At 46.4% G+C, this 27,873-nt stretch overlaps 1 protein-coding gene across 5 annotated transcripts in view; it reads left to right on the top strand.

Moving 5' to 3' along the window:
* The window catches only part of Sipa1l2 (signal induced proliferation associated 1 like 2), a 196,907-nt gene extending 169,426 nt beyond the window's left edge, over positions 1 to 27,481 (top strand). For 2 of the 5 annotated variants that reach the window (XM_008845810.3, XM_017801264.2), the window contains 6 exons: positions 925 to 1,144; positions 10,476 to 10,607; positions 22,661 to 22,714; positions 23,227 to 23,347; positions 23,779 to 23,860; positions 26,228 to 27,481. In XM_008845810.3, coding sequence (XP_008844032.1) covers positions 925 to 1,144; positions 10,476 to 10,607; positions 22,661 to 22,714; positions 23,227 to 23,347; positions 23,779 to 23,860; positions 26,228 to 26,374 — 756 coding nt within the window. In that variant the 3' untranslated portion in view covers positions 26,375 to 27,481. Of the gene's footprint in view, positions 1 to 924; positions 1,145 to 1,298; positions 1,312 to 4,391; positions 4,887 to 10,475; positions 10,608 to 22,660; positions 22,715 to 23,226; positions 23,348 to 23,778; positions 23,861 to 26,227 lie in introns of those variants that run through there. The other 3 variants (XM_029569710.1, XM_029569709.1, XM_029569711.1) reach the window with 3 other exon arrangements.
* The last annotated feature ends 392 nt before the right edge of the window (positions 27,482 to 27,873 follow it).

Below are 27,873 nucleotides of genomic sequence, written 5' to 3'. Positions count from 1 at the left end.
AGATAATCTCTCACAAACATGCCCACAAGCCAGCAATGTAACAGTCCCTCACTGAGCCTCTCTTCCCCTGTGATTCTAGGTTGTGTCAAGTTGAAAATTAAAGCTAAGCATCACACTGGTTTTGTTCCATTGCCATAATTCAATTTCCAATAATTACAATACAGACTTTTTCAAGAAGTAATTTTTAAGTGGACAGTAGGATGTACTAGACTTAAGCTGCTTTTTCTTAAGCTCTTCTGGTTTAGTAAATGTAGTGTTCAGAATTAGTTTTGTTATTTAGACTCAATTGAACTTCCTTGCCATTGATTGAGAGATAAATCGCCAACTTTAAAATGAAGTCATTTCCAATTACCATCAAACCAGCAATGTGTGCTTTTATAAATAACAGTTGCCTGAAATGGCACCTTGTGTGTTTCCCAGAGCTCTCATCACTCTGAGGTTCCAGAGACTCATTTAGCATTTCAGAATTAATTAATGTATGTTTAATTAATGGTAATTTTTTGCAGAATATCAAAGGAGGGAACACCAAAATCCAGTAACAGTTTGGAAGTCTTTAGATAGCCATGTGAATGCTTGGCTTTGCTGAGCTAGTAGAAAACTTAAAGAACCTATGCTTGTGGCATAGTCAAAGCAGTTGGTTGATTGGTTGGTTGGTCGGTTGGTTGGTCGGTTGGTTTGTCGGTTAGTTGGTTGGTTGGTTGGTTGGTTGGTTGGTTGGTTGGTCCATCTGGGTGTTTTGTTTGTTTTGAGACAAGGTCTTACTGTGATAGCCCAGACTTGCTAGTACTCACCATTTAACCCAGGCTGGCCTTCGACTCTCAGCAATCCCCTTGCCTCAGCCATCCCACATTATAGGTATGCATCACTGCCATTAACACCTTCAGATTTTTAAAGTCTGTCACATCCCCTGCCTTGCCTCCCTAGTTTTCATTCTACGGGAACCTGTCTCCGCGGAGGTCACTGTACCGCACACTGTCTGATGAGAGTGTGTGCAGCAATCGGAGGGGCTCCTCCTTCGCCAGCTCAAGAAGCTCCATCCTTGACCAGGCTCTGCCCAATGACATTCTGTTCAGCACTACGCCACCCTACCACAGTACACTGCCACCAAGAACCCACCCTGCACCCAGCATGGGGAGTCTGCGGAGTAAGTGATGACCAGGCCCCCCTGGCTGCCTGGGGTGGGCACATGGGACACCTTGCACCCCTGCGCTCTTTGAACGACATTCCCAGAGCAGGTGTGGGACTTGGGTTGGATTTTAGCTGTTGATCATTTGGTATTATTTTCTTTCTCTTTTCAGATAAATCCATTGGGTAGGCATTTTGAAAAATCGGCATTTGGGGTGTCTAGAAAGGAACTGGAAAACTTATATTAGACATTTTTAACAACTTATCAAATAATGATTTGTACTTTATTTTCAAAGTATGTAAAGTTCAACTCTTTCAAATGGAAGTGGTAACACAGGGTGGGTTTGGGGATTGCAATGGACTGGAGGAAAGGTGTGCATTCTAGTCTTTCAAGTGTGGTCTTGGCAACAGGAGGTAGCAGGTGTGAGGCAGGAGACCCAGTCAGTCTCAGCTCTTGCTTTATGACCTGCCTATTACCTCTCTTTTCCTGTGTTCACTCACATCAGTGCACTGATCACTGATGATTGTCAGATTACTTTACTTCAAGTTCTAAAAACTATAATTCTTAGTGGTGGTTCTTTATTGATGTGTTGGATTGTGTGTGTGTGCATGCACACATACACACAGAGCCATGCACATTTGTGATTACCTGTGCATATAGGCTGTTAATGTTGGGCCTCTTCCTTTATCACTCTACCCTTTTTTTATTTTTTTGAGGCAGAGTCTCTCACTGAACCTGAACTTTGCCATTTCAGCTAGGCTAGGTGGTGAGCAAGTCCCTAGGATCCACCTGTCTCCCCTGCTAGCACTGGGGTTATAGGTATGTACACTATGCCTGATTTTTACATGGATTCTGGGACTCCAAACTCAGGTCCTCATGCTTGCACAGCAAGTACTTTACCCACTGGGCCATCTCCCCAGCCCCGTTGTTTGGGTTTTGATGACAATTTTTAAATTTTTAACTTGTTCCCTTTTTTCAGTCCTAATTTCTGTTATGTAGAAAAGATGATCAGAAATTTATATTCAAGTTGTTTTTTAATTTTCTTCATAGAAATCACTTTAAAATAAGTTTTAACTTCTACATTGCACCTAAACATGCCCAGGCTATCTGAAATAGCTTCACGTAGCTAGAAATGAATCTCATCTCATGCAGTTCCTAATCTCTTCCTTCAAGGAACATAGTACTCTGCTTGTTGCAAAAAGTCCACTTATGGAGCTGCGTGCAGTGGTGCACACCTTTAATCTCAGAGATGGGTGAATCTCTGTGAGGCTGAAGCCAGCCAGGTCTCTAAGTGAGTTCCAGGCCAGCTGGGGCTACAGGGACCCTGTCTCAAAAAGAAAAAAAAAAGTCCATTTATCTACATTGAAGCCTGAGTTCCTTGGCAACCAGATAAAAGGCCAAAGGGACACATTTTAATTCTCCTGTATTTATTCAAGCTCGGCCACTATTTCTCTTTTTGAAACAGTGTCTCATGTATAACTGAGGCTGGCCTAGATCTCCTGATTCAAATGCTTGTGCCTCCCAAGTGCTGGAATTAAAAACAAACAAACAAAAAAACCCTAATAGGCAATTCAGTTCATGAAACCACTAAAGTCCTGCTTTTTAATGCCACTCCTAATTTTCTCATTTACAGTCCTCTCAGTGTGACCAAGCCCTTGGGTGTATGTCACCACCAGCCTTCCATACAGCCCTTCTTTTTCTTTTCTGGAAGAGAAGTATAATTTCTTGACTTTAATTTCTTAAACAGTAAGCTTCACTTCCTAGACCAGTTTTAGAATCACAGCAGGATTGAACAGGGAATCCTGTAGTTTCTGAATGCTCCCAGCTCCCTTACAGACTCTCCCATTACTAACAAGCGCCCCCACACACACACTCCAGGCACTGTTGGCACCTTCGTTATAGTGTAGCCCACATTGATAGTCATTGCCAGCCTGGTCCATAGTTCTAGCATTGTATTGATATTGATAAGTTTCACTGCCCTAAAAATCCAGTTTTCCTGTTTCCTTCCTGCCCTCTCACCTGCAGCAGGCAATGACCTCTTTAACAGCATTCTGGTTTTGTGGTTCCCATAATGCCTTGTTGCTGGAATACAGCAGCATGGAGCCTTTCTTGCTGGCCTCTTTTATCTTAGTAACTGCAGTGGGGGTTCCTCTGTGCCTTTAGCCATCTCTAAGTGATACTCCATTGTTCAGAGATAGCATGTTTCATTTGTATTCTTTTTTTAATATGTCTAAATTATAAAAGCACAATTGGGGAAGAAGCAGAATATACCAGGCTTACTGCTTCTTTAAGGGCCCCACTATTGACTGCTCTCGTAAAGAGACCTTATTTGGTAATGTGTCTCCTCTAGCCTTAAACTACTCAGAAAAACTTCCCTAGGCTGGATGTCCAATGTAAATAAGAGACCTGGAATAACTGATAGTGATGTGTCTTCCTCACAAAACCTCTGATCCCCCCCCCCACACACACACACATGCACTCACTCTCACCTCTGCCCATGGACCTTTAAGCATCTAGATGCAGCAGTTGGAGGATGCTCATTCCTGGTCCATGACCACCTTGGGCACTGTTGACAGTTTCCATCTGTCCCCTCAGAGTCCAGTCACCCTGTGCCTTCCATGGTCTCTGACTGTTTCATAGACCCTTTAAGAGGACACAGGCCTTGGACAGTGGGTCTGAATTACTGCAGTGCGAATCCTGATTCCCAGCAACCAAATTAACAACTTCAAAAATCATACACACAAAAAAATTTAATGTTTTAAGTTAGTACGTGACTTTGTGTGGTGCCACGTTCATAGCTGACCTGAGGCCACACATGGCCCCTGAACCATGGGTTGGGCACACTGCTCAGAGATAGGCAAAAGCTCACAGCCAACTCTAGGCTCAGCTGCCCCTCAGAGAGAGAACCTTCCATCACAGTGCCTCTGCCCATCTTGCTTAGAATCTGCAGTGATCATCTCAGGGTGTTGCTGGGGCAGGCGTCAGCCATCTGCTCCTGATAAGCATGGGAAGGCCTTGCCTGCATAGAACCAAGACTGTGAAAGGTTGCTCCTTTGGATAATTTTAGCTTTTAAAAGTCTCAAATCTGAGCCTGTCTTAGACTCCTCTTTTGAGAAGACCTTAATCCAGCCCCGTGAGACAAATCTGCAGGCTTCTTGTGGACGTGACTCATGATGTGATGATTCATCTACCCTTCCTGTGAAGTCACCTAATGTGCTGTGTCCCCGGGTTCTACCTGGGGATGCACAAATCTCACTTAACACAGCCACTGGAAGTGCTTCTGAAAGATGCTAGTGTTGATCTTCGGACCTTGGTGTTCACTGTTGAAGGATGGCAGAAGAAAACATCTCCAAAGGCTCAGATAGGGGAAAAGGATTGGCAGTAGCTATCTGGACACAACTCAGGAGCCAAATAACCAATGGAAAAAGTAGGTTGCCTGGGCCTCTCCAGTAGTACTCCCATTGGAACACCTGGGTCTCTTGAGCACAGCCCCCAGCAGGACACCTGGGCCTTTCGATTGCTGCCCCAGCAGGACACCTGGGTCCCTCCAGTACAGTCCCCAGCAAGACACCTGGTTCCCTTCAGGGCAGCCCCAACCAGGACACCTGGGTCCCTCCAGGGCAGCCCCCAGCTTTGGCAAAGTTAAAAGGTTGAAAAGAATTTCTGGTATTTTTATGGAACAGAAATAAAAACTCTCTAAGGAATAGTAGAAGCTTCCTGCAAATAGCTACTTAAAGTTTGTATTTTCAAAAATAAAAACAGTATGTTAGCCTCTGTGTGTGCCCAAATTCATACATCTCTCACCTTGTACCCTTGGAGCATGCCCCTTAAAGTTAACAGACCAACAGAAGGGCTGGGGATGTAGCTCAGTGATAGAGCACTTGCCTATGTTGTCTGAGGCCCTAGGTTCAATCCCCAGTACTGTACTGCTGGGGATGGGATAGGGGTGTTGTTTTTGGTATCTGAGTTCGATGGCTCACTCCTTTCATCCCAGTACTTAGGAGGCTAAATTTGAGGCCAACCTGGGCTACATAATTTGTGACTAGCTTGTGCTACATAGTGAAACCCTGTCTTTTTAAAAAATATTTATTATTTTTATCCCATGCATATGAGTGCATCGCCTGCATTTATGTGAGTGCACCCATGTCATGCAATGCCGTGGATGTCAGAAGAGAGTTTTGGATTCCCCTGAAACTGGAGTTAAGGACAGTTCATAGCTGCCATGTGGGTGCTGGGAACTGAACCCAGGTCCTCTGCAAGAGCAGTCAATGCCCTTAACCGCTTGAGCGTCTCTCCAGCCCCAGTGAAACCCTGTCTTAATCAAAACAACAACAAAGTTTTAGAGTAAATAATAAACTATTTTTCTTCTTGTAATTCAGTTCTCAGAGCAATTGCTACAGACTCTCCAAGTGTATACCTAAGAGAGTCTTTTTTATTTTTTGCTTTGTTAAGCCTGTAGTGCCCAGAACAGGATGCCAGGTGACTTTCTCTATTGCTCTCCACCTTGTTGCCTTGAGACAGGGTCTTTCAGTGACTGGAAGCTCACTGTTTTCCCTAGGCTGCCTGACCATTAAGCTTGCAGGCTCTCTCCATCTGCCCTCCAACACTGGGGTTACAGATATGCACAGCCATCCCAACCTTTCAATGTGGATACTGGGGATTCAAACTTATTTACTCATGCTTGCAGCACAAGTGCTCTTACCCACTGAGCCATCTCCCCTGCCCCAACTTGATGTTTTTAAGTCTCTCTTGACAGTGGCTCCTACAACAGAACAATTCCCACCAAGCAGGCACTGCAGAAGGCATCCTGGGACCCTCAGAGGCTAGCACAGTTGCATGTGGCCCCTAAGTCCTCAGTCTTCCTGCAGTAAGCACCTACTGGCTTCTACAAGGTGATGTAGAAACCTCAGATGACTACCAGGAAATGCTGCCAGAATGGCCCTCAGCATTTACAGTGCCACTGAAGTCAAACACACTGAAGATGGTGGAGTGATTTCAGGAATCCACAAGACTCTGATGCCCAGGGATGGAGAGCAGGCTGCATAGGAGCAGGGCCTGGATGCTAGCCACCCCTTAGAATCCAGGTCCTCGTGTAGTGTGGGTGGGGAGAGTCAAGCAGAGACACAGTATAGTCCTATTTAATGGAAGGTACACATGTGTCAACAGAAATGCATCAGACCAGCCATGCCTGTTCATTACATCCTCGGAACCCCCAGGAAGTGCTGCTGTTCCGATTTATGTTCCTCACTTCTTCAAATTCCTCATCTTACCTGACCAGCTGAGTAACACAGGCCCCCTTGGCTCTCAGATCCAGTCCGGAGATCTCTGTGAGGAGCCAGGTGCTTTGCTCGGCATCACATGCTGCTGTAGGAGCCACAACTGTGCCCTGGGAGCTGGTGTCCTCCACTCCCCTAGGCTGTTGGGGAACTAGTCAATGCTGTTCTCCAGCTGGTTGGTCACTTTTCTGAATCCCAAGCTTTGGAGAGTTGGATTTGAAAAGACAGCTTTGTGTATCCATGGCAAGGGGGCCTTTGTCAGAAGCCATGGAACCTGGAGAAAGGAGCATGTGTAGCATGTGGCGTTGCAAGCACAGTGGTAGCTCCTCTTCCTGAAGGTCTGTGCTGGTGCACCACATCCAAACACACCACAAGCAGTTTGTATCTCTGTCAACTGACTGGCTTCTGCTTAGGTCCTCACTTTGGTCTTCTGTCCTCTGACATAGTGTCTGCACTGTGTGCTTGCTTTCCAGTGTACTGCTTCCAGTAATGCTGGCAGAGGTGCCTTGTGTCTGTTAAAGATATACAGCAGATTTTGGCTGGCTTGAGTCTCTGGACAAAAAAATAAAACAAAGATAATCTGTTTTCCCTAATTATCTCATTTCCACCCAATGAAAGGGAAAACATAAATACATCTTATTTTGATCATTGAAAAGGGCACAGTTGGCTCCTGGGGGTGTGGGGGACAGCTCCTATTCAGTTCAGGCCTTCATAGGCCAGTTCATAGCCATCAGTGGTTATTCCAAGCTTTTATGCCAGTGGTGAGTCAGGTGTCAGCCAGATCCCCCTTGTCATTCAGATCTCAACCAGGTATCATCGCCTTGGACAGGCCCCCCCCCCCACATCACCTGGCCTGCCTTCTGCAAAAGGTTCAGTTAACATAGCCACTTTCTTATCTTTCTGCTACCATGTAATGAAGCCTATGAGAACCGAGTTCCAGCTCTCCTAGTGACCCCACTCCCATTGCGTGGTGGGGTGTTTCTTGCTAAGGACATCTCAAACACAGACTCCAACTCCAGCCAATAGAGATGTCTCATGCAGCCTCCTCTCCACCCATTCTACAGTGTAAGTCTGAAATCCCTTCACAATTAGAGGGGGCGCTGATACTGAAGAAACATCACAGGCTGTATTCCCGAGTTGGCTCTCTGAATCTCTGAAAGCTGGAGGAGGTAAGGAGGTCTGCACTCGCTTATGGCTGTGCAGGGCACATCTCAAGACCTCTGAGCTTCCACAGTCCCCACCGTGACTGCTGGCTTGTGTATCATCCAGTGAGCACAGGGCTCTGGGGCTGCCTGAGCTGCGTCCAGCTACACATCCCTGTCATCATCGTGCATCTGCTGCATTACACCAAGATGACGTTTTGTGCCTTGTCTCAGAAATGGACAGACCTTTAACATTTAGTCCAAGACTGCTAAGTGATAAATCACAGTAAGTATTTGAGGAGCAGGGTGTTTTCCACAGAAGAATGTTGCCCTTGTACTCACCTTCTAATTTACATCAGCTGTTGTCCCCTTCATTCTGACATAGGCCACTATCCCCCCTTCTCATGCCAGCTGCTGTCCTCTTCTATCCCAAAGAAGGCCTCGGAGGAGGGACCCACATATCTAGTGCTCTCTCTCCCAGCTCCCACACCAGCCATGCTGCTGGCATACCACACAGCAAGGACAGAGCCCATCCCACCTCCAGCAAGCATGAACCACTGTCACCATAAAGACAGACAGGGAGATGCCACCAGAGTATCCCCTCAGAGTAGAGTCTGGGAGCACACTGACAGCTATCACCATAGCTCAGCATCGCTGCATGGAAACAGCACTGTCTGACTGGTGTCATCGTCTCCATGAGAGGTCTGCTCAGACTGTATTTGTGGAGGGGGTGCAGACTGGGTGTCCTTCAAGGCCACATACACAGTTGCTGTGTCCCGTTTCAGATGCCAGCATTTCACAGCTTCCCAGAAGGATAGAGGCACAGAAATCACAGGTGTATTTATTTGGTTAATTACGACCCTGGATTTAATTGCAGGTTCCGCCAGCCAGGTGGTCATTACTTTGATTGGTCTCATTAGTCAGATGTAGCCACAAGCAGCTGCATGCAATGCTCTGGGCGGGTTAAAAAAAGGCGCACTGAAAACGTCCGGTCAGGCCCTTTCAGGATTTATTCTCAAATGCATAATGAACTCTTAACAATGAGTGTTATTAATGACCTGAGCACTTAAGAAGCCACAGTGAGCTGTAGAAGAAAAGAATAGTGGGAAAACCCATGTACACCGCTGAAGAACTGTTGGACGTGATGGGAAGTAAAGGAGGAACTCCTGGTGTGGCTGTGATGGGACTGTCCTGTTAAATCAGAAAATTGGGCCAGCAGCCACTTTTGCACATAATGCATGAAATAGCCCTTCTCTTTCCAGTCTGTTAATTGAAATAGTATCACTGTGTTTGGATGAGAAAGTGGCATTTGTGACATCTTGAATTTTTGTTTTTATGTCTTTTTTTGAGACAGGGTCTCCCTGTAGCCCCAGCTGTCCTGGAACTCACTATGTAGACCAGGCTGGCCTTGAACTCACAGAGATCCACCTGCCTCTGCCTCCCAAGTGCTGGGATTAAAGGCGTGCACCACCACGCCTGGCTAAAGTATTTTATTTTTATATTATGTATGTGGTTGTATTGCCTGCATGTATGTAAGTGCATCCATATCATGCAATGCCTGCAGAGGTCAGAAGAGGGCGTCAAGTCCCCTGGAACTGGAGTTACAGATGGCTCTTAGCTGCCATGTGGGTGCTGGGAACCAAACCCAGGTCCTCTGCAAGAGCAGCCAGTGCTCTTAACTGCTGAGCCATCTCCCTAGCCCCTACATTTTGAATTTTTACCATTCAGCTTTGATAACTTTGTTCTTCAGACTTTGCAAACCATTGGGAAAGAGTAAGGCAGTATGAAGGCAGGGGCACTTTTTAAATGGGCAGCCACCCTGAGGTAGCTTATCCCAGATCAGGCAGACTCAGTGTTCTCAGAAACCTTCTGGAAGAGTGGCTCTAAAAGGAGGATGCCCTGCACAGACTGCATTCTTATGGCCCCTGTGTGCTTGCCTGTTGCCTTCTCGTTAGCCTCATGCAAGCCTCCATTTCTCTAGCTTTCTTTTGGGTGATTGCAGTTCAATTCTTCCTGTTTTAGAGACAGTCCCCTAGGCCACTTGTGGGGAAAGGATTACAGTACTTGTGCTGTAACTGACTCTGTGGGGACTATGGTGTTCAAGCCATGACTGAGTGGTACCTATGCTGACTGACTGACCTATTGACTGACTGACTGTGGAGCTGGCAACGACCATGCTGTGATTAAATGTATAGAGATAGCAGTGCTTATGCTGTGACTGATGATGGACTAACTCTGGGTTGAAACTACAGAACATACACTGTGACTGACTCAGGGTTAAGACAGTAGAGACTCTGACTGCCTGACTGCCTGACCTGCTTTTCTGTGAAGACAGTGGTACCCATGTTATAACTGATTGATAGACTTGTGGTACCTATGTTGTCACTGACTAACAGACTGACAGATCCCTTGGGAACTATAGAACCTATGGTGTTATTGACTCAAGTCTGTGTGGTGACAGTGGTGTTCATGCTGTGACTCACTAACCCCAGGTGAAGGATGCCAGTAATGGTTCTGTGGCTGAATGTCTGGGAGGAAATGATTCTGCCTGACCCTATATGGGGATGGCAGTGCCCATGCCATGGTTAACTGTTGGCTACAGTGGCGGTTATTGCTAGCTGATTAACTGACTGGCTGGGAAGAGACAGTTGTATCTGTGCTGTGACTGTTTGACTAACACTATGCAGACAGCAGTGAGTCTGTTGTAACTGACTGAGAAGGAAACATGGTATCTGGTGGGATGGACTGTTGGCCCCTGGGAAAGGCAGGAGCCCTGCAGTGACTGGCTTGGGAGGAATGGGAGTATCTTTGTTGTGACTGATTCTGGGAGGGGCAGTGGTGCCCATGCTATAACTGAATGACACCATGTCGGGACAGAAGTGGCTCTGCTGAGACTGACTGACTTGTTGCTGTGGTTTTGTTTCTGTTTAGATGAGTTCTGGTTCTCCGACGGGTCCTTATCGGATAAATCCAAGTGTGCAGATCCTGGCCTGATGCCCCTCCCAGACACAGCCACGGGGTTAGATTGGTCCCACCTCGTGGACGCTGCACGGGCATTTGAAGGTAAAGACTCAGCTGAACCCAGGGCCCCTCTGTGTACCCAGGGATCATGTTCCTGCAGGGTCTGTACCACAGCTTTAGGGACACGTGTCTGTGTGTTCATTCATCTGGAAAATGTTGATTTGCCCGTCTTTGAAAATGAAAGCAAGAGGAAGACAGGCTCTAAGGAAGCTTCTAGAGGAGGTCATGTCACTTTGTGAAATAAGCACCAAGCAAAGGATTCCAAACTCTCTTCCAGGTATCAGCTGCTGCCTGTGTGGGATGAGCCCCTTTTCTCTTTGACCCTATTCCCCTGTGTGAAAAGTAGCAGTTCACAGACCATGTCTGTCCTTGAAGCCTACTGAAGTGAGATGGGCGGGGACCCTCAGGGGCCAGAGCCACCAAGTTTGTTAGGACAAGCAGCCTGCTGACTTGGTGCAAACAGACTTCTGTCAGGATTGGTTTTGGTCTCAGCCTCCTAAGTCTGTGGGTCAGTGGGCTGTGATAGGTCAATGGAACTCTGGGAGCCCTTCTGACTTTTGTCACTGCTGGTGCTGCGATGGTTAGGTTGAAGCTGTGCTTGGGAACACCCTTCTCCAGCTTCTCACCCCTCAGGGCCTGTGTGTGATGTGGTCTCAACCAGCTGCTCAGGATCACAACTCAGCATTTTTTGCCACTTGCCACATGTATTGTTTTTCTCATTGCTATAACAAAATACCTGGCAAGCAATAGCTTAGACACTTATTTTGGCTCGTGGTTTGAGGGATACTTTCTGTCATGGCATGAAAGGCATAGCAATGGGCAGGCCATGGCTGCTGGAGGGAGCAGCAGGCACTTGCTCACATCTCAACAGATCAGGAAGCAGAGATGGGACAGGAAGCAGGACTGGGCTATAAACTTCAAGGGCTATCCCCACTTCCTCCAGTATAGCTCCGCTTCCTCGGGTTTCTAAGACTTCCCAAAATATCACCACCAGCTGGGGACCAAATACTCAAACACACTAGTCTATAGGAGACATTGCACACCTGAACTCTGACAGCCCAGCATTTTTCTCTTCCCACCAGGTGAATTAGCATAGGAGGCAGGGCTGTTTCTTGGGACTGCATTGGTCTCTGCCTACTTCAAGAGAACTGGGACAAGAGCCTCCAATGACTTCTCACAGTGTCAGTTACTTGTACCCCTCCCCAACCCCAACCTGTGGCCTCAGGCCTCAGGCCTCAGGCAGCAAGGTTGGATCTTCTCCCAGGGGCATCAGGCCGCAGAATGCTGAGGTCTGCTACTGTATCCCTTCTTCACCTCTCATGATCTGACTTACTAGAGAGGTCTTGTCTAGACTTCTGGATGCTCATGTGTAGGCTAGGGGAAGCTTCCTCTCAAGGTGATAAAGAGCCCTGGGAAGTGCACAGTGGTACAACAGAAGGGGAACGTACACAGTGTGGACATGCCTTCACTGAACCCCTTCCCTCACCAAAGCCCTCACTCCCTTCTGGAAGTAGTCTGAATAATGTCCTTTTGTTTATCTCATTGTCTTAAGCTACTAAAGATAGGGTAGGACTCAGACCTCTGCACCCATATCTTGACATAAGTAACAGTTGGCACATCTGAGAACAGGCTTTTAAAAATGGCATTTGGGATGAGATACTAGGGTAGCTGTTTCCTCCAGATTGCATATGAACCATCCTTGTCTTAAATCAGACTACTTGTGATGACATGCAGGGACCCTTGCCAGATTGGGGCTGCTAACATTCTGCCATGGAGAAGAGTGCTCTCAGACCCTCTTCTGAGATTCCAGTCACCAAACCTCTTGCCCCAGCAGCATGTGGCTTTGGGGTGCTAGAGTATATAGGATGTAGAAGGTTGGGGTGGGGATCTCTGTTCTCTCATTTGTGTGGCTGCCTTCAGCATACTTGTGTTCCTGTACCTCACCCTAGCAAACTCATTGGTTCACCAGAGTGCACTTGATCAGAATTTTTTCTTTGGCCTGTCAGTAACATCCCTATCTGGGGTGAATACATGTTTATGTCCAGAAAAAGTCATACACAAACACCATGATTCCTACTCGTAAAATAGAAAAAGATCCCTGTCCCCCATTGTCCTGTTTCATTCATGCACCAGGAAGTCATGTTCATCTTTGTTGAGCTAAAGTTGGTACTGGACATGAGAGTTTAAGGACTTGGATTTTATTGTATTATTCAAGAATAAGGCAAAGGCACTGAGTTAATTGTTCCATTATGGCTTAAATAGTTAGATTGAAGAGGTGAGCAGGGGGTGCTACTATGACTGTGGGGGAGTCCCCAGGCATCCTGCCCACAGGTGTTTCATGGGCTCCCTCAGAAAAGGAATAGCATTCTCAGACACTTGCCAACCATAGGCAGCAAGAGAAAAACTAGAAACAAATCTCAAGCAAGAAGCTCTAAGCTTCGGAGAAATTTTAATGTGTTGCTCTGGTAATAATTGAGGGGGTAGAATTAAGGCATATAATAGCTTTTCTTTGAAAAAAGATGCTACCTACTAAGTGTTCGGACTACAGCCATTTTTCTTAAAGAAAAATAGGATGATTCGGAAACATTTAAGTGGGGAAAAATGTAAAAATTAGCTAACTTCAAGCATCCACAAAATCTGAAAGAGGAGCTGGGGAATTTCGCTCCATGTTAAGAGTGCTTCCTGTGAAAACCATGAGAACTGAAGTTGGAACCCCCAGCACCCATGTCAAAACCCAGACATGACTGTGTATGGCTATAACCCTGGCATTCAAGAGGAGGAGACAGGCAGACCCTGGAACTTGCTAGCCATCTTAGCCAAGTCCTCTAGCTCAGTGAGACCCTGTCTTGAAGCAGTGAGATGGAAAACAAAGGAAGGCACCTCCTCTGACTTCGTGTATGTTCATGAGCATACACACCTGCATACTCAAGTGCATGCACTACACACACCCCTGAAAGAAAAGTTACAGGTGAGAAAGAGCTGAAATCTATTTTAAAACGGCAAATATCAGTGTATCTTCTAAATAAGATCAGTAATCAGGCTGGAGAGATGGCTCAGTGGTTAAGAGCACTGGCTGCTCTTGCAGAGGACCCAGGTTCAATTCTCAGCACCTACATGGTGACTACCATCTGTAACTTCAGTTCCAAGGGATCCGATGCCCTCTTCTGACCTTTGCGGGCATTGCACGACACATGTGCACCTACCTACATGCAGGCAACACACATAAAAATTTTTTTAAGTGTTTAAAATGGGATTAATAAATAAGATCAGTTCAGTTTTTCTTTGAATGTTGGTGAATCATTAGCAAGTGTGATCCAAACTAGTGAGAGAGCATATGAGCAAAGTCAGAAATGGAGTGGGATTAACATAAGAAAGAGAAGGCTGCTGGGGCTGCAGCAGACTGCCTTCCCCTTGGGAAGATGCAGGTTCTGTCGTCTTCTGATACTCCAGACTAGATGCAGTGACTAGACATGACCCCTAGCAGTAAGTAAGGCTTCTCCCTCATAGGGCATTGAAGTCTTGCTGTCACTTACAGAATGCAGATTTGGTCATCCTGCACCGTCAGTCAATCTAGTGAACTGATTCCAGGCAGACCTCATGACCCAGGCCTATTACCTGGTAGACTAAGGTAGGGGGACCACAAGTTTAAAACCTGTCTAGGCTACAGAGTGAGTTCAAGGCCTGCCTGGACAACTAAGCAAGAGCCTGTCTTGAAACACAAAGTGAAGAGATCTGAGGATATAACTCACTTGCCTACATGTGCAAAGCCCAGGAGTCAATATCTAGAACCACAAAAGACAGAACTTGGTTTCCTGTGAAACTCAGTACACAATTCCCCAGTACTAGGAATTAGTTGAGGGAACCTGCCACCAGACAGTCAAGAGATGACGGCTCAGAATATCCCTCAGCTCACTGCCACACGCATGCCCTTGCCTTTGCTGAGGCCTGATGGGCTCTCACTCAGCCAGCAGTAGCTTTTCTGCCTTCACCCTAATGGTGGAGGACTGTGCACCTGACACTGCTTATTGTGCAGCTTCTGGGCTGGTTTTATCTACACTGAACACAGGGTGCCACCTCGTCCCACCCCTGTCCCCGCATATGTCAGCACTCTATGTTTCTTATTCTCTGTACTCTGAGTGACACTAAAGAGAACAGAGAGAGATTGAAAGAAATTATCAAGGAATGTCCAGCAGCTATATAGGAACGAACCTCATGGATAAGGTAATTGAGTGTTTATTATAAGAAAAGGTGGGGGCTAAGGAACAATCAAAAGCCAGAGTGTAGAGGGCGTTGAAAAGTCCTTTGAGAATATTCCAAAATTCCAAATATCACTAAAAACATGAAGTTATGGTTAATTGTTTTCCATTTCAGAAAATAACGATGCCTTTGTGCAAGCTTCTCCTGAAATCTAGAAGTGGCTTTCTTGTCTAATAGAGTTCTTTCCTGGTTAAATGAGCGAAAAAGAGAGCCATCAGACAGTCGCAGTCTCTAGTCTGAAGTGAGATTACATAAAATTCAGTAGTAGATTGAAAAGATTGTTCATTATTTTGAGCAAGAGTTCAACTAATTTAATAAAAAGAAAACTTTAATTATAATAAATTATAGTTGGTGAGGTAATTACGAGTGATTATACTAATTTCCTAAAAGTATATCTAATAGAATTAGGACCTGTTTCTAATAAAGTTCCACAACCTCCCCTAAGCATCACCACCTGCTGGGGACCAAGTGTTCAAATACTGAGCCTTTGGGAGACATTCTCCTTCAAACCACAACAGGAACTCCTTGAAACCACATCCTTTAATTTTTTTAAAGTGGAATGCTTGACATATAAACAAGAGGTACAAAGTGGAAAGAAAGAATGAATATTGGTGAGTTTAAAAGAATTGTAGCTATGCTTATATACTTAGAAAATTTCTAAAGGTTATCAGACTGACTAGAGAGGCATTGTTTCAAAGTATTTCTGATTTTTACATCTACTATTTCTATATAACAAACCACCCTAAAATTTATGGCTAAACTCAACATGGTCTGTTTTCTTCCAATGCTGCAGGTTGGCTAAGGCACCTCTGGGTGGTTCTGCTGCTCCCCATGCCACCAGTGCATAGGCTCGGAGCCTGGAACCTCTGGGTGGTTCTGCTGCTCCCCATGCCATCAGCGCATAGGCTCGGAGCCTGGCACCTCTGGGTGGTTCTGCTGCTCCCCGTGCCACCAGCGCATAGGCTCGGAGCCTGGCACCTCTAGGTGGTTCTGCTGCTTCCCGTGCCATCAGCGCATAGGCTCAGAGCCTGGCACCTCTGGGTGGTTCTGCTGCTCCCCATGCCACCAGCGCATAGGATCGGAGCCCAGCTGGGACAGGCATACTCAGGGGGACTCCACTCCTATGTCTGTCTGGAATAGCCACACCCAGGCTGAACTCTGCACCCTGTGGGGTTATTATACTTTTTCATACATGGTAGAATTCCCAGGGGAGCAAAAGCAGTTCTGTGATTGCTTGATGTCTAGCCTGAGAATCCCAAGATGTGATAATCCACCTTCTGTGGGTCAAAGCAAGCCTGAAAGGCAGTCCAGTACTAGGGGGATGCAGGGGCCTCCACCTTATGTGGGGTGGCATAGTCACATAGCGGGGGAGGTTCAGTTGGCAGTGACTCCACACACAGTCACTTCACATCCTTGAAGGACACCTAGACAAATCAGCAAGATCCAACTGTATGTTCTTTGGAAATTAAGCCATTGTTATAATTACAATGAGAGAAATTCAAGAAGCTCTTAAGTGACTGAAAAGTCTTAAAATATACAGGGAAGGAATGGATAGAATGCTCTATAGTAAAAATGACAGTCCTTTTTGAATTAATTTGTAGACGAGTGCAATTTCAACTCAGCTATCTAAAAGTATGCTAAGAACTTAATTGCACCATTTAGAAAATGATGAACAATGTTCAACAGAAAACCCATTATAAAGCAGTAATAATTAAAATAGCATAATAATGATTCAAAAATAGAATAAATCTTTTTGGGGGAAAAAAGAACATAGGAACCTGAATGTATGTAATACTTAAATGAGAAAGTTGATTTATATATACCCTTTAAATTTAGAAACTAGAAAAGCCAACTTTATAAAAAGTAAGAAAAATAAATACTACTTTTGGGAATAGAGTTTCCTTTAATTATAATGAGAGTAATGAGAGATCATGTGAAATATAATATGGTCAAATAAAAATGTTTGACTATTTAGACCTTTTATGAGCCTGAAAGAGCCGATTTTAAAATGGACATGGTAGACTGTTGGGAAATGTTTATAAAACGTGATTGATGCCAGGCGTGGTGGCGCATGCCTGTAGTCCCAGCACTTGGGAGGCAGAGGCAGGTGGATCTCTGTGAGTTCAAGGCCAGCCTGGTCTACATAGTGAGTTCCAGGACAGCTGGGGCTACAGGGAGACCCTGTTTCAAAAAGACAAAAAAAAAAAAAAAGTGATTGATTAAAAACCAGATATGTACAGTATGTAAAGGAGCAGCAGGAGACACTGGCTCTTTGTAAACAAATGAGGCAAGTGGCCACAGTCCACAGAAGGAGGCCAGCAATGTTCATGTCAATTTAAGTAATAATGAGCTACCAACACTTACCTGTTGAATATGAAAAATGATTTGGCTGCTCTGAAAAGCTGCAGAGAATGCTCATAAGCTGGTGTCGTTCTAGAGATTGTAAAGTGATCCATCTTCTTGTTCAAACACAGTGACAGTTCATAGCCAGAACCAGAAAAATGTACCTTCCCCTTCCCCTTTTGACAAAAATTTTCATTCCTGAGACTTAGCTGATTGCAAACTATTTGATACAAAAATCATGTGACACTATTAAAATTAATTAGAAGTAATAAACAGCAAAACTGTACCCAGAATGCATAATGTCAAAGGAGTGGAGAAGTTGCATTGGTCCAGGAGAGCAGGGGTGATCCGGGCACCAATGCTGCCTGCCCAGGCCCGCAGCTTCTCTTGTGTTGACAGTCAAATTAAGGCCTGACTGGGTCATATGCTAGACTTGTTACACCCAGTTCCTCTGCTTGGTTACACCCAGTTCCTCTGCCCTTTGCCTGTCAGAGCTCCTGAACAAAATTGCCTATCTATTTAATATAGCAAGATCCTGCAGCACCCACCGATGCAGTGCTTGGCTTAGCCTTTGCTGCTTAGGATAACGTGTGTAAACAGTTCCCGACTTTACTCGAATTCTTGACATTTATTTTTTTTACTTTCCAACGGTGCAAAAGTGATACACTTTCCATAGAAACTGCACTTGGAATTTGGAATGCAGTGTGACCTTCTTTCAAGGTACTGCTCACAGCTCCATCGGCCCCCAAATCACCAGGAAATAGCAGGCACTATAAGCCTGCTGTGTGGCTGAGTGGTGGGGCTGAGCTGGGATATCCTATAGGTGGTATGTTAGATGTATTTCTGATTATGTGTTAATCATTTGTTCACTTAATACCAGATTTATCAGGATGTACCATCATGAACAGTAGCAAAACCAACTAGAAAATCTGGCTGTGGGTCAAACTGAAGCAGGGAAGGGAAGTGGAGTCTCTTAAAAGTCTTAGAGTTTAGGGACTGAGGAGTTGTCTCAATCAGTAAAGCACTTGCCATGCAAGTTTGATTCCCCAGAACCCATGTGAAAAGGCCAGGCCTGGTGGCTCACACTTGTAACCCCAGCATTGGAGAGGCCTCTAGGTCTCACTGGCCAACCAGCCTAACCAAAATGTTAAGTTCCAGGGCAACAAGAGATCCTGACTCAAAAAACAAGGTGAAGCCAGGCAAATGGCACATACCTTTAATCCCAGTACTCAGGAGGCAGAGGCAGGCATATCTCTGTGAGATTGAGGGCAGCCTGGTCTATATAGTGAGTTCTAGGCCAGCTATGACTACAGGGAGACCCTGTCCCAAAAAAGACCAAAAAAATTTAAAACAAGGTAGACAGCATCCCGAAGAATGACAGCTGAGGTTGACTCCTGGCCTCCACACACATGCAGGTGCACATACATGAACACATGGACACACACCGGTCCACGGATTTAAAGTAGTTCTCATTCATAAGAACATCAGGAGGGTTTTCCCTGGATGGTGACTACCACCATGTCCCCAAGGCCATTTTGGAGTGGGATGTATGTGCTCAGGAACAGATATTCATAAGTAGCACATGTATGTTTAGCATCTATGCTGGGTACTGCTGTGGGAATAAGATGACCACATGAGCGTATGTTCCACAAAACAATTAAGTGTGTGCTTTTAACGTATACACCGTATGCCCTTGGCTTCTTAAATAACTTAATCATAAATTTTGATGAGAACTTTTCCAGTTTTCAGCACAAAGTCGATATAGGTCTTAAAGTTACTGATGTTTGACACACGAGTGTATAAGCGTAAACCAAATGCTTCATGCTGGGCACTCCTAATGATCATATCAGCAAAAAAAACAAAGTGTTGTGTTTTTGTTTAATTTTTTTAATTTCATTATTTTTATTTTATGTGTATGCGTGTATTGCCTGCATGTAAGTAAGTGCACCCATGTCATGTAATGCCCACAGAGGTCAGAAGAGGCTGTTGGATACCCCTGGAACTGGAGTTATGGAGAGTTGTTAGCTGCCATGTGGATGCTGGGATTCGAACCCGGGTCTTCTACAAGAACAACAAGTGTTCTTAACTGCTGAACCATCTCTCCAGCCCTGTGGTTTTTTTGTTTGTTTGTTTGTTTTTTGTTTTTAACTAAAGGCTACAAAAATGAAAACTACAAGGTCAAGTTTAATATAGTCAATCTGCTTGAAATCATCTCAACAGCAATGAAAATTGTTTCAGACCAAGGCAATGTCTTGAGTAGAGGCTAATTCCTGCTGTCACCTGGGGCCGACACAATAGTGTTGTTTCCTTCCACTCCTCAGGGGACTGACAAAGGCCTGAACCACGTTGTTTTGTATAGACAGAGCAGATACCTCTCATCTCCTTTCCTGGCGGTCAGTTAAGTCAGCTTCCAGGAAGCACAGGTGTCAAACCAGCACCTCTGCCTTCTTAGCCATAGCTCAGAACCCAGCAAGTCTTTCTTTTGTGGTTTTAGCAGGCATCTCAGAGCAGCTTTGTTGGTGGACGAGTGTAACGTAGCCTCCTGCCTACACATTCCTTCAGCAAGTCTCTGGTGTGTTCATTGTGGTCCTGCTCATCCTCAGAGCCCCAACTCAACACCACGTCCATGTGCAGGTGTGGCCTGGGAGGCTCAGTCTGACTTATAGCCATTGTGTTGCCATGTCAGCACTAAACTGACATTGAATCGCCTATGGGTTCATCTTGTATAGTGTTACATGCATTACAGCCTTCTAAAATGGCATTGAGGGCTGGGGGAAATGCTCAGTTTATAAAATGCTTGCCTTGCAAGCATGAGGACTTGAGTTTGATCCCCAGAACCCATGTAAACCAACATGGTGTGGTGGTGCACTCTTGTAATCCCAGCTCTCGGGAGTTCCCTGGCTGGCCAGCCAGCCTAGCAGAAAAAATGTGGATGGCACCTATGAAACAGCATTCCAAGACTGACCTCTGACCTCCATTCATGTGTACACACTTGAACAGATGCACACAGTAACACTGAAATAAATGCAAGGTTATTTAAAGGGGTGAATTATCTATCCCTCAAGCCACATCTCATATCCCCATTAGCCAAACCTGCAGGAACAGGAGGGACAAATCAAGCAAGCCATGCTGTGTGGTTCAACTGCTGGGTCTGAGCTGGGCCTGTGTACAACATCCACTCTCCCAAGCCTGTCTTTTTCTGTGGTTTTATTTGTGCTGTATGGTTCCAGGTCAGTGGTCGCTTGATTGCAGAGTATTTGTCATCACAGAAATAAGCAGTAGAGACAAAAGCTTCCCAGAAAGTGTCAGGAAGATGAGCCATGTTATAAAGCTGTTCAGTGTCTGCTCAGCATCATAGTATTGGCATGTGCAGTCCCCAGCCTGCTGCTCCTGTGTGACTCCCCAAGGACCATCCAGTGGCTGTCAGAAGCCAAGTCCTGTTCCCATCACACGTGTGGGTTTTTATCCATTAAGGCAGAAATAGCTAGGGCAGGCTACAACCTTTCATCCAGGTGTTTAGACTTAACCTCAGACAAGGACACTAAGAACAAAGAAGTGACCGGGTTGTCCAAGCTGCACAAGTTGATGTCGTTCATGGAACTCTTCACAGAGTGAAAAACAAATTCTTTATACCTTTTTGTCAGTAGTGCAATATGAGATAAAAACACATCTCTTGTTTTGCATGTGTTTGTGTGTGTACATGTGTATTTGAGTGTGTCCGTGCATATGAGCACCTGTAGAGGCCAGAGGTTGATGGTGAGATGTCTTCAATACTTCTCCACTTTCTATATTATTTTGCAGCGGGATCTCACACTGAGCCATTTTAACTAGACTGGCTGGCCAGTCAGCCCCTGGGATCCTGTCTTCACCCGCCAAAACTGAGGTTACAGGGTGCAACCCACAGTGCTTGGCTTTTACATGTGTGCAAGGGATCTAAACTCAGGATTCGTGCATATGCAGCAAATACTCTACTCAGCTTAGATTTTTATTCATTTATTTTGGAGTGATATGATATCTTCTTTGGGGCCCTCACAAAACAGGGCTATGCAGAATTCTACTCTTGATTTTAGCCAAAAGGCCAAGAAATGGTGTGTGTAGAATCCCATAGCCTCCCAGGCTCCCCACAGCCAGGGTTCCCCTCACTCCTCCCTACCACCTCTACACACACAGACCACGTGTGGATGTGGGCAGTGTTCATCTTCATCAAAGTACAGGTGGTTTCATCATGAGCCAGCACCTGAGTGACAAGCACTAAACTGGTAGCATGTCTGTCTCTTGGGACTAAATAATCACAAAATTTTTGTCATGCTGTAGAATACATTTGGACTTATAGAAAGGTCAGTTGAAGGGCGGCTGTGTGTCTGTGGTAGGTGTTAGATAGGGGCCATGTGACTGGAAAACCCCTATGTAATGGGTCACGGGGTGGGCTCAGCAGAACTTCTGGGAGGGTCCAGAGCACTGAGCCAGCTGTGTCTTCAGCCCTGTGCCAGTGCCTATAGTAGCTTCCCTTCATGTGTTCCTGGCAGCCTCAGCATCACTATCCTTTTTAATTAACTGGTAGTTATGTGACCCTGCATCAACCAAACAGGCAGGTCACCTCATTAGGAGGCCCTTTGCAGCAGCCAGCAGGAGACAGAGCTCCCAGGGAGCCCGGATACAGCTCCTCCTCATTAATCAACCTGTGTGAGAAGGGCTCTGCAGCATTCACTACTGGCTGCTGCAGCCCTCGCATTCCAGCTGCAAGTGCAGATGTGCCAAGTCCAGGAGCAAGGCGCCAGGGGGCCGGAGGGGGATCCCGGAGCAGCTTCCTGCGTCTGTTCCCATATACCGTGAAGACAGGACATTTCCTGCCCATCTCACAGTATTACTGGGCTGTGTGCTTGGTCAGAATTCAACCCTGAGAGGCCAGGCTGGCTCCTGCTCTCCTTCCTGCCTGACTCTCTCAAAACACTGAATGCCAAGTTCATGGTGCCAGGATAGAATAGCCTGGTGGTGAGAGAAGGCTGTGTTCAGCTGGTCCTGGGTGTTAGGGCTGGCATTGTTGGGTCCTCTGTGCATTGTGCATGTGTTTCTAGTGAGGGCTTGGCTATCTTTCTCATTACCATCATTCTTAAATTTGAAGAGTGATCATTTAAGTCAACCCGAAATGATCGTGTCTACAGTCAAATCTGTGTGTGGGTGGCTGGCATAGCACACCTCTTTGTTTTACTGTCCCGCTCTGTTCTAACCAGAATGCTCAAAATACGATCTCACCAAGGTGTTTGACACCACAGAACACTATCTCTGAGTGTTTCTCCCAGTGTCTGTCTCTCAAACACACATACAGACATGAGCTTGCACACCCACAAATGCATGAGAACACACCCCTGAGTGCTCTCTTTCACATAACCCCATCCCTCAAGCCTCCTGAGCGCCCCTGAGATGCTCAAGGTCAAAGAGGTCTCAAAGTCAGAGAGGTCTTCCTGTTCATGGGAGAATTCTAAATCTTATTTCAGGTCTTGACTCAGACGAAGAACTCGGGCTTCTCTGTCACCACGCCTCGTACCTAGGTGATTGTCCAGGCTGACCCTGGGCTCTTGATATTCCATAGCCTGTTACTCCGTAGCCTGTTCTTTTATTCCATGTGTCTGCACGCCTGCATGGTGATCCATACACTGAGGGTGGGGGATGCACCTGGGACATGAGCCCTGACTGACCTGTCTCAGGAATGTTCTTGGGTCCATCTCCATGGTTTGTATACCAGCTTGCTAGTCCATGCACAGCCAGTGGCTTTGGATTGTGTGAGAAGAAGAAAGTATATTGGTGCTAGCAGATCCAGCTGTCTCCATGGCTATGCTTTGTGTGCCATGCAGCCTGCCGGGTCAGCTAGTCTCACGCTTTCTCATCAGCAGTTTGCCTGGGTTTCTGTTTCTTTGTTTTGTTTTGTTTTGTTTTGTTTTGTTTTGTTTGGAACAGGGCATTGTGATACAGAGGGTCTGCAGATTTCATTTAGCACATTCACCTCTACAAAGACAGTGCCTAGTGGTCCTCACTAACCCTGCTGTGTGTTCCCCATTCCCAGACCAGAGGGTGGCATCTTTCTGTACCCTCACTGACCTGCAGCATGGACAAGACCTGGAGGGGGCCTCAGAGCTGCCCCTGTGCGTGGATCCCAATAGCAAGGAGTTCATGGACACACCTGGGTATGTGGACCCCTCTGTCCCAAGACTTAATGACCCCAGGGCAGCCTAGAGAACTTGTTACTGTGGGGCTGACCTGGCCTCCTGCCATGTGGAGAATGACAACACTGGGCTGCATTACCATTCCACTACATGGACAGGTCCTGCCTGCCAGGGTAGGTGACCGGTATCCACGGTGGCTAGACTCACTGGCAGAGAAGGGAGGTGGGGCCTCTGGATCAGTGTCTGCTCTCTGGTAGTGATGCTATCTATCAGCCTTCTGCCTGCCAGGCCAAAGAGCAGAGCACACCAAAACAGCAGCTGTAGGAGCACTTTCCCAACTGGCACCTTGCACACAAAATGTCATTTTTAGTGAAAAGTTTACCAACAAAAATACCAATTATAATGTTCCAGCCTTAGGTCTCTTAAGTCTTCTTCATTTTACCATTTTCCAGGGAGCGATCACCCTCCACGTTGACCGGGAAAGTCAACCAGCTGGAACTGATTCTACGACAACTGCAGACTGACCTTCGGAAGGTGCGTGGTCTACTGGAGCGCCCTGGCAGAGCTCTTGGCCCACACGGCAGCCTCTTTTAGCTCTTGCCCATAAGTTGAGAAGACCCAGGGAAGATAAGTACCCTAAACAAAGCCTGCACACAGAAAGAGCCCCTGCTTTCCCCTTCCCACCTGCAGCTGGGGTGTTTTTTCCTGAGGGTTCAGGGAGCCCCGTGCATATGCCTGAGGAGGGCTAAGCCTTCCTTATGGCAGGACCTCCATGTGAGGTACGATGTAGTAATCCAGCATCTTTGGTTCTATGAGTTGTTGCTTGCCACAGCTACATGTGAGCTGACCCACAATGAATCAGTTGCTCATCAAAAGCCGCATCTCCAAGAGCTCGGCTGGCTCTTCCAGTCAGCGTCCTTACTTACCTCAGAACAGCTGGCCTGCACGTGACCCTGGGTGTGCTCCTCCTTAGAGAACAAGATCCTTCCTTCCCTGCACGAGTTGCCACTGGCTCCCACTGCAGTGTCCACACTGTGCTAGGTGCCCTTTGCTGCCCATGGACATGGAGTGAAGTGTGTCGCAGAAGGCATTCCAGAACGTTCCTGGAGTGGTGACCTGGTTTGGTTTTAGAAAGAAAGGAGATTTATAGTTGATGTTAATGTTGATGGGAAGGCAGTGAAGAGGGTGAAGGGGGAAACAGTCAAGTTCAGATCTGGTGCGCAGGGAGAAAACTGGCCGTGGATGGGCACTGAGGCAGCTTTTGCAGTAACAGATTTGGGGGGAGGGCACGTGTGTGCAGGCCTGTTTCCATATGTAAGCACACATGTGTATATGTATATTTAATATATACAATCACACTCACATGTTGCAAACTTTCCTGTCTCCCATCAACAGCTGAGAGGCCTGAGGCTGAGGGCAGAGGGTAACTGCTGGGTTTGTTCAGGAGAGTTGCTCTTTGAGCCTCAACATGAGTTACAGTGATCCTGTTTACAGGTGGTGGTGGTAGGGTTCCCAGCTCCAGGAACCTCCTTACCCCATTTGCCTGGGCTGGAGATGTTCCCCAGACTCTGGAACTTAGTGCTAAAGCCAGCAAAGTCCCACCCCCTTATTTCCCTCTGCGGGTGTGGATACTTAGGCAGTTGAGTTTAAACAATATTTGGGTTTAGACGGGGGAGAGAGAATGACCCTGGGGTATAGATTGTGAATACCAAGGGACCCAGAATATGACCTTTGTGGGAGCTAGGACTGCTGATGGGCTGTGATGAGCAGGGAGACATGATTAGATAACATAGGAGGGAGTGGATTCCAGAAGTTTCCTTTTGAAGACAGTTAGGTGGCTGTGGGTTAGGAAGTAGGAGTTTGAAATTGCTCTTGGAGAGTCTGTGGGATTACAATGACCAGGTGTAATTTGCCCTGGGTACGAGAACGGGGGACGGAACTGGGCTGCAGAGTCCTGTGTTAATGTTAGGAAGGACGTTGGAGACAGAGGACATGTGGGTAGAGTGGGGTGGGTTATCTCATCCTCTAATGGTAGGCTGTTCAGAGGAAGTTTTTTAAGGAGTAGCAAACTGGATGGAGCATTAGCTGCACTGTTCACTGGCCCATCTTCCCTGTGAGCTGCTGGGGACCATTGCCATCAGAGAGCCAAGGTTCCAGAGCAGGAAGATGAAAGGGATATCAGAGGAAAAGTAGAAAGCATGGGTCTTACAACATATTGTGAGCCAAGGATCCCAAGAACAGGTGTCTGGACTCTCAAGAAGATGGCAGCCAAGTAACAGAGGGTGATCTGAGCCAGGGTGGGGAGTGACCAAATAGAGGCTAGCCCCAGTTCCTAGTCCAACTTCCCCGCCCAGTATTTCAAACCAGGGACTTTTGGGGCAGGGATAGGGTGCTAGGATTAGGGCAAGCCCAAAAGAGTGGAAAAACAGGAGACCACTGAAGGGCAGGGGCTGGACACGCTGAGGAGGTGAGTGACTCCTAATGGGCACTCCCCACACACCCCCTCAGTGATCTACAGTGACTCAAGTCAGTCACTAGAAACACCCGCTGCTGTGCCCTAATCAAGCCCCTCTACTGGGCCAGCATCCCTCAGTACTAGAGAACTGAATGTTATGCATTTCTCGTGGCTGTGTATTAGAAATGCTAGATGTATTTTTTAAATTGTATTATATAGTTTTGAATGGCAGGCGTTGAAGGTCATCGTGGAAATATGACATCACCAGGTCAGTGAGAGGGGACCATGGAGGGAACCTAGAGGCTGGATGGCTCCTCATCCCTGTATCAGTGGTAGAACCCAGATGAGTGCTAGACAGAAAAGTCCCCAATCCAGTCAGAACCCAGGGCCCTGCATGAGCAATGAACCAGCAGCCCTGTGACATGGTCTGTCTCTGGTCCCCACAGGAGAAGCAGGACAAGGCAGTGCTGCAGGCTGAGGTCCAGCACCTGAGGCAGGACAACATGAGGCTGCAGGAAGAGTCTCAGACTGCCACAGCCCAGCTCCGCAAGTTCACTGAGTGGTTCTTCAGCACCATCGACAAAAAGGCCTGACCAGCTGCTCCTCACGGGGACCACAGGCCGACTCTGCCTGCCTGCTGTCCCTTCCAAGTCCTATTGTCACGTCTATGTGTGCTTTCCACCACCCATTATAGATGTCTCGCTGTTCTGTTCTGTGTCACGCCACTCACCCCAGCAGGACAGGACAGGACAGGGGGCCTGGGCTTCTGGATAGCCACAGCAGAAGATGAATGTAATTCCTGGTGAAGGCAGGTGTAGCGTGCTGTTGGCTGAGAGGCTCTCCAGACAGTACTCAGGCCCCAACTTCCGGGGAGACAAGAATGTGGGTGTCACTTCCTGAAGCAGGTGACCTGCAGTGTTGCTAAGCCAGTGTACCATAGCCAAGCTGTAGAATTGTAAAATAAATATGGAGGCAAATAATCAGACCTGTACTTTAATGTTAAAGGTGCTCTATTTTTTTGGATGTACAATAGTTTTATTTCCACAACCACATTACCATAGCAATAAGAAGGGGCACAGTAAGTAGTCAGCAAAGCTTTGTTGGAGAGAAGCACTGAAGTTTAACAGTAACTTGAATGCTGTTACCGTAGACACTTATTTATTTGCAGGAACAAAATGTGCCTGAATATTAACAGTGTTCTGACTTTTGTTTTCATTTTAAAAGAGATACATATGCCTTGTAAATGGCTCGACCTGTTGTCGTCACTTCATGTAGTTCACTTCGTATTGTTGCTCTGCTGAAGAGAGTGAATCGCTCTGCTCACTAGAGCTCCCTGGATGCTGAGCACCAGCAGTAACCCATGTACAATCCCAGATTTGTTTATCTTTGTACAGAAGCTCTGATGAAGTGTCTCATATTTAACACCCTTATTTAAGCTTATTTAACCTTACCTTGTTAATTTTATAAAGTTGAGTTTCACCTGCGCTAGCTTTGAGGCGCGATGGAGAGAGGGAAAGGAGACAGGCAGCAGCCAGCTCGGTGCCAGGCAAGCTCACCGTGGACAGACTGAAGCGAAGCAGGTGGCCAAGTTGAGGACCTGATGCCGCTAGTAATGACGGTGTTTGTATTGCTTTGCCATTTTTAACTGTTACATTTGAAATGAACATACATTTTGCTTTTTTAATAAATGTTTAAAAGAAGCCCATATAAGCAGCAGTGTTTTGTCTGGTGTGTAGACGGAACTGCTGGCTGTCTGTGTGAATGTATCCTGGTCCGTGTTAAGAACTGTTTCACTGCCCTCTTAGAAAACCCCATGCTCATCAAGAGTGCTGAGGATTCAGTTCTGTGCCTGCTCAATGGTCTCTGAGTTTCTTCTTGCTTTGATCCTAAAAGTATCCTTGGGAGGGCCCAGCGTCCCCATTTTATAACCAGATAAACTGTGACTCAGTGAGTCACTTACTCAGTGCTCCTCTTTTGGAGTTGGGGAACTAATCATTTGTTTGTTTTTATTATTTTTACTGAATTATAGTTTGATGGTATTTAGGTCCTTCCTGTCAGCACAGGGCTCACAGGTTTGTGCCAAACCTAACTC

This window comes from Nannospalax galili, unplaced genomic scaffold, assembly GCF_000622305.1.
Source record: "Nannospalax galili isolate Female #2095 unplaced genomic scaffold, S.galili_v1.0 scaffold702, whole genome shotgun sequence".
Classification (NCBI taxonomy): Eukaryota; Metazoa; Chordata; class Mammalia; order Rodentia; family Spalacidae; genus Nannospalax; species Nannospalax galili.
The sequence above is the reverse complement of the archived record's forward strand: the minus strand, read 5'-3'. Positions and strand labels throughout refer to the sequence as shown.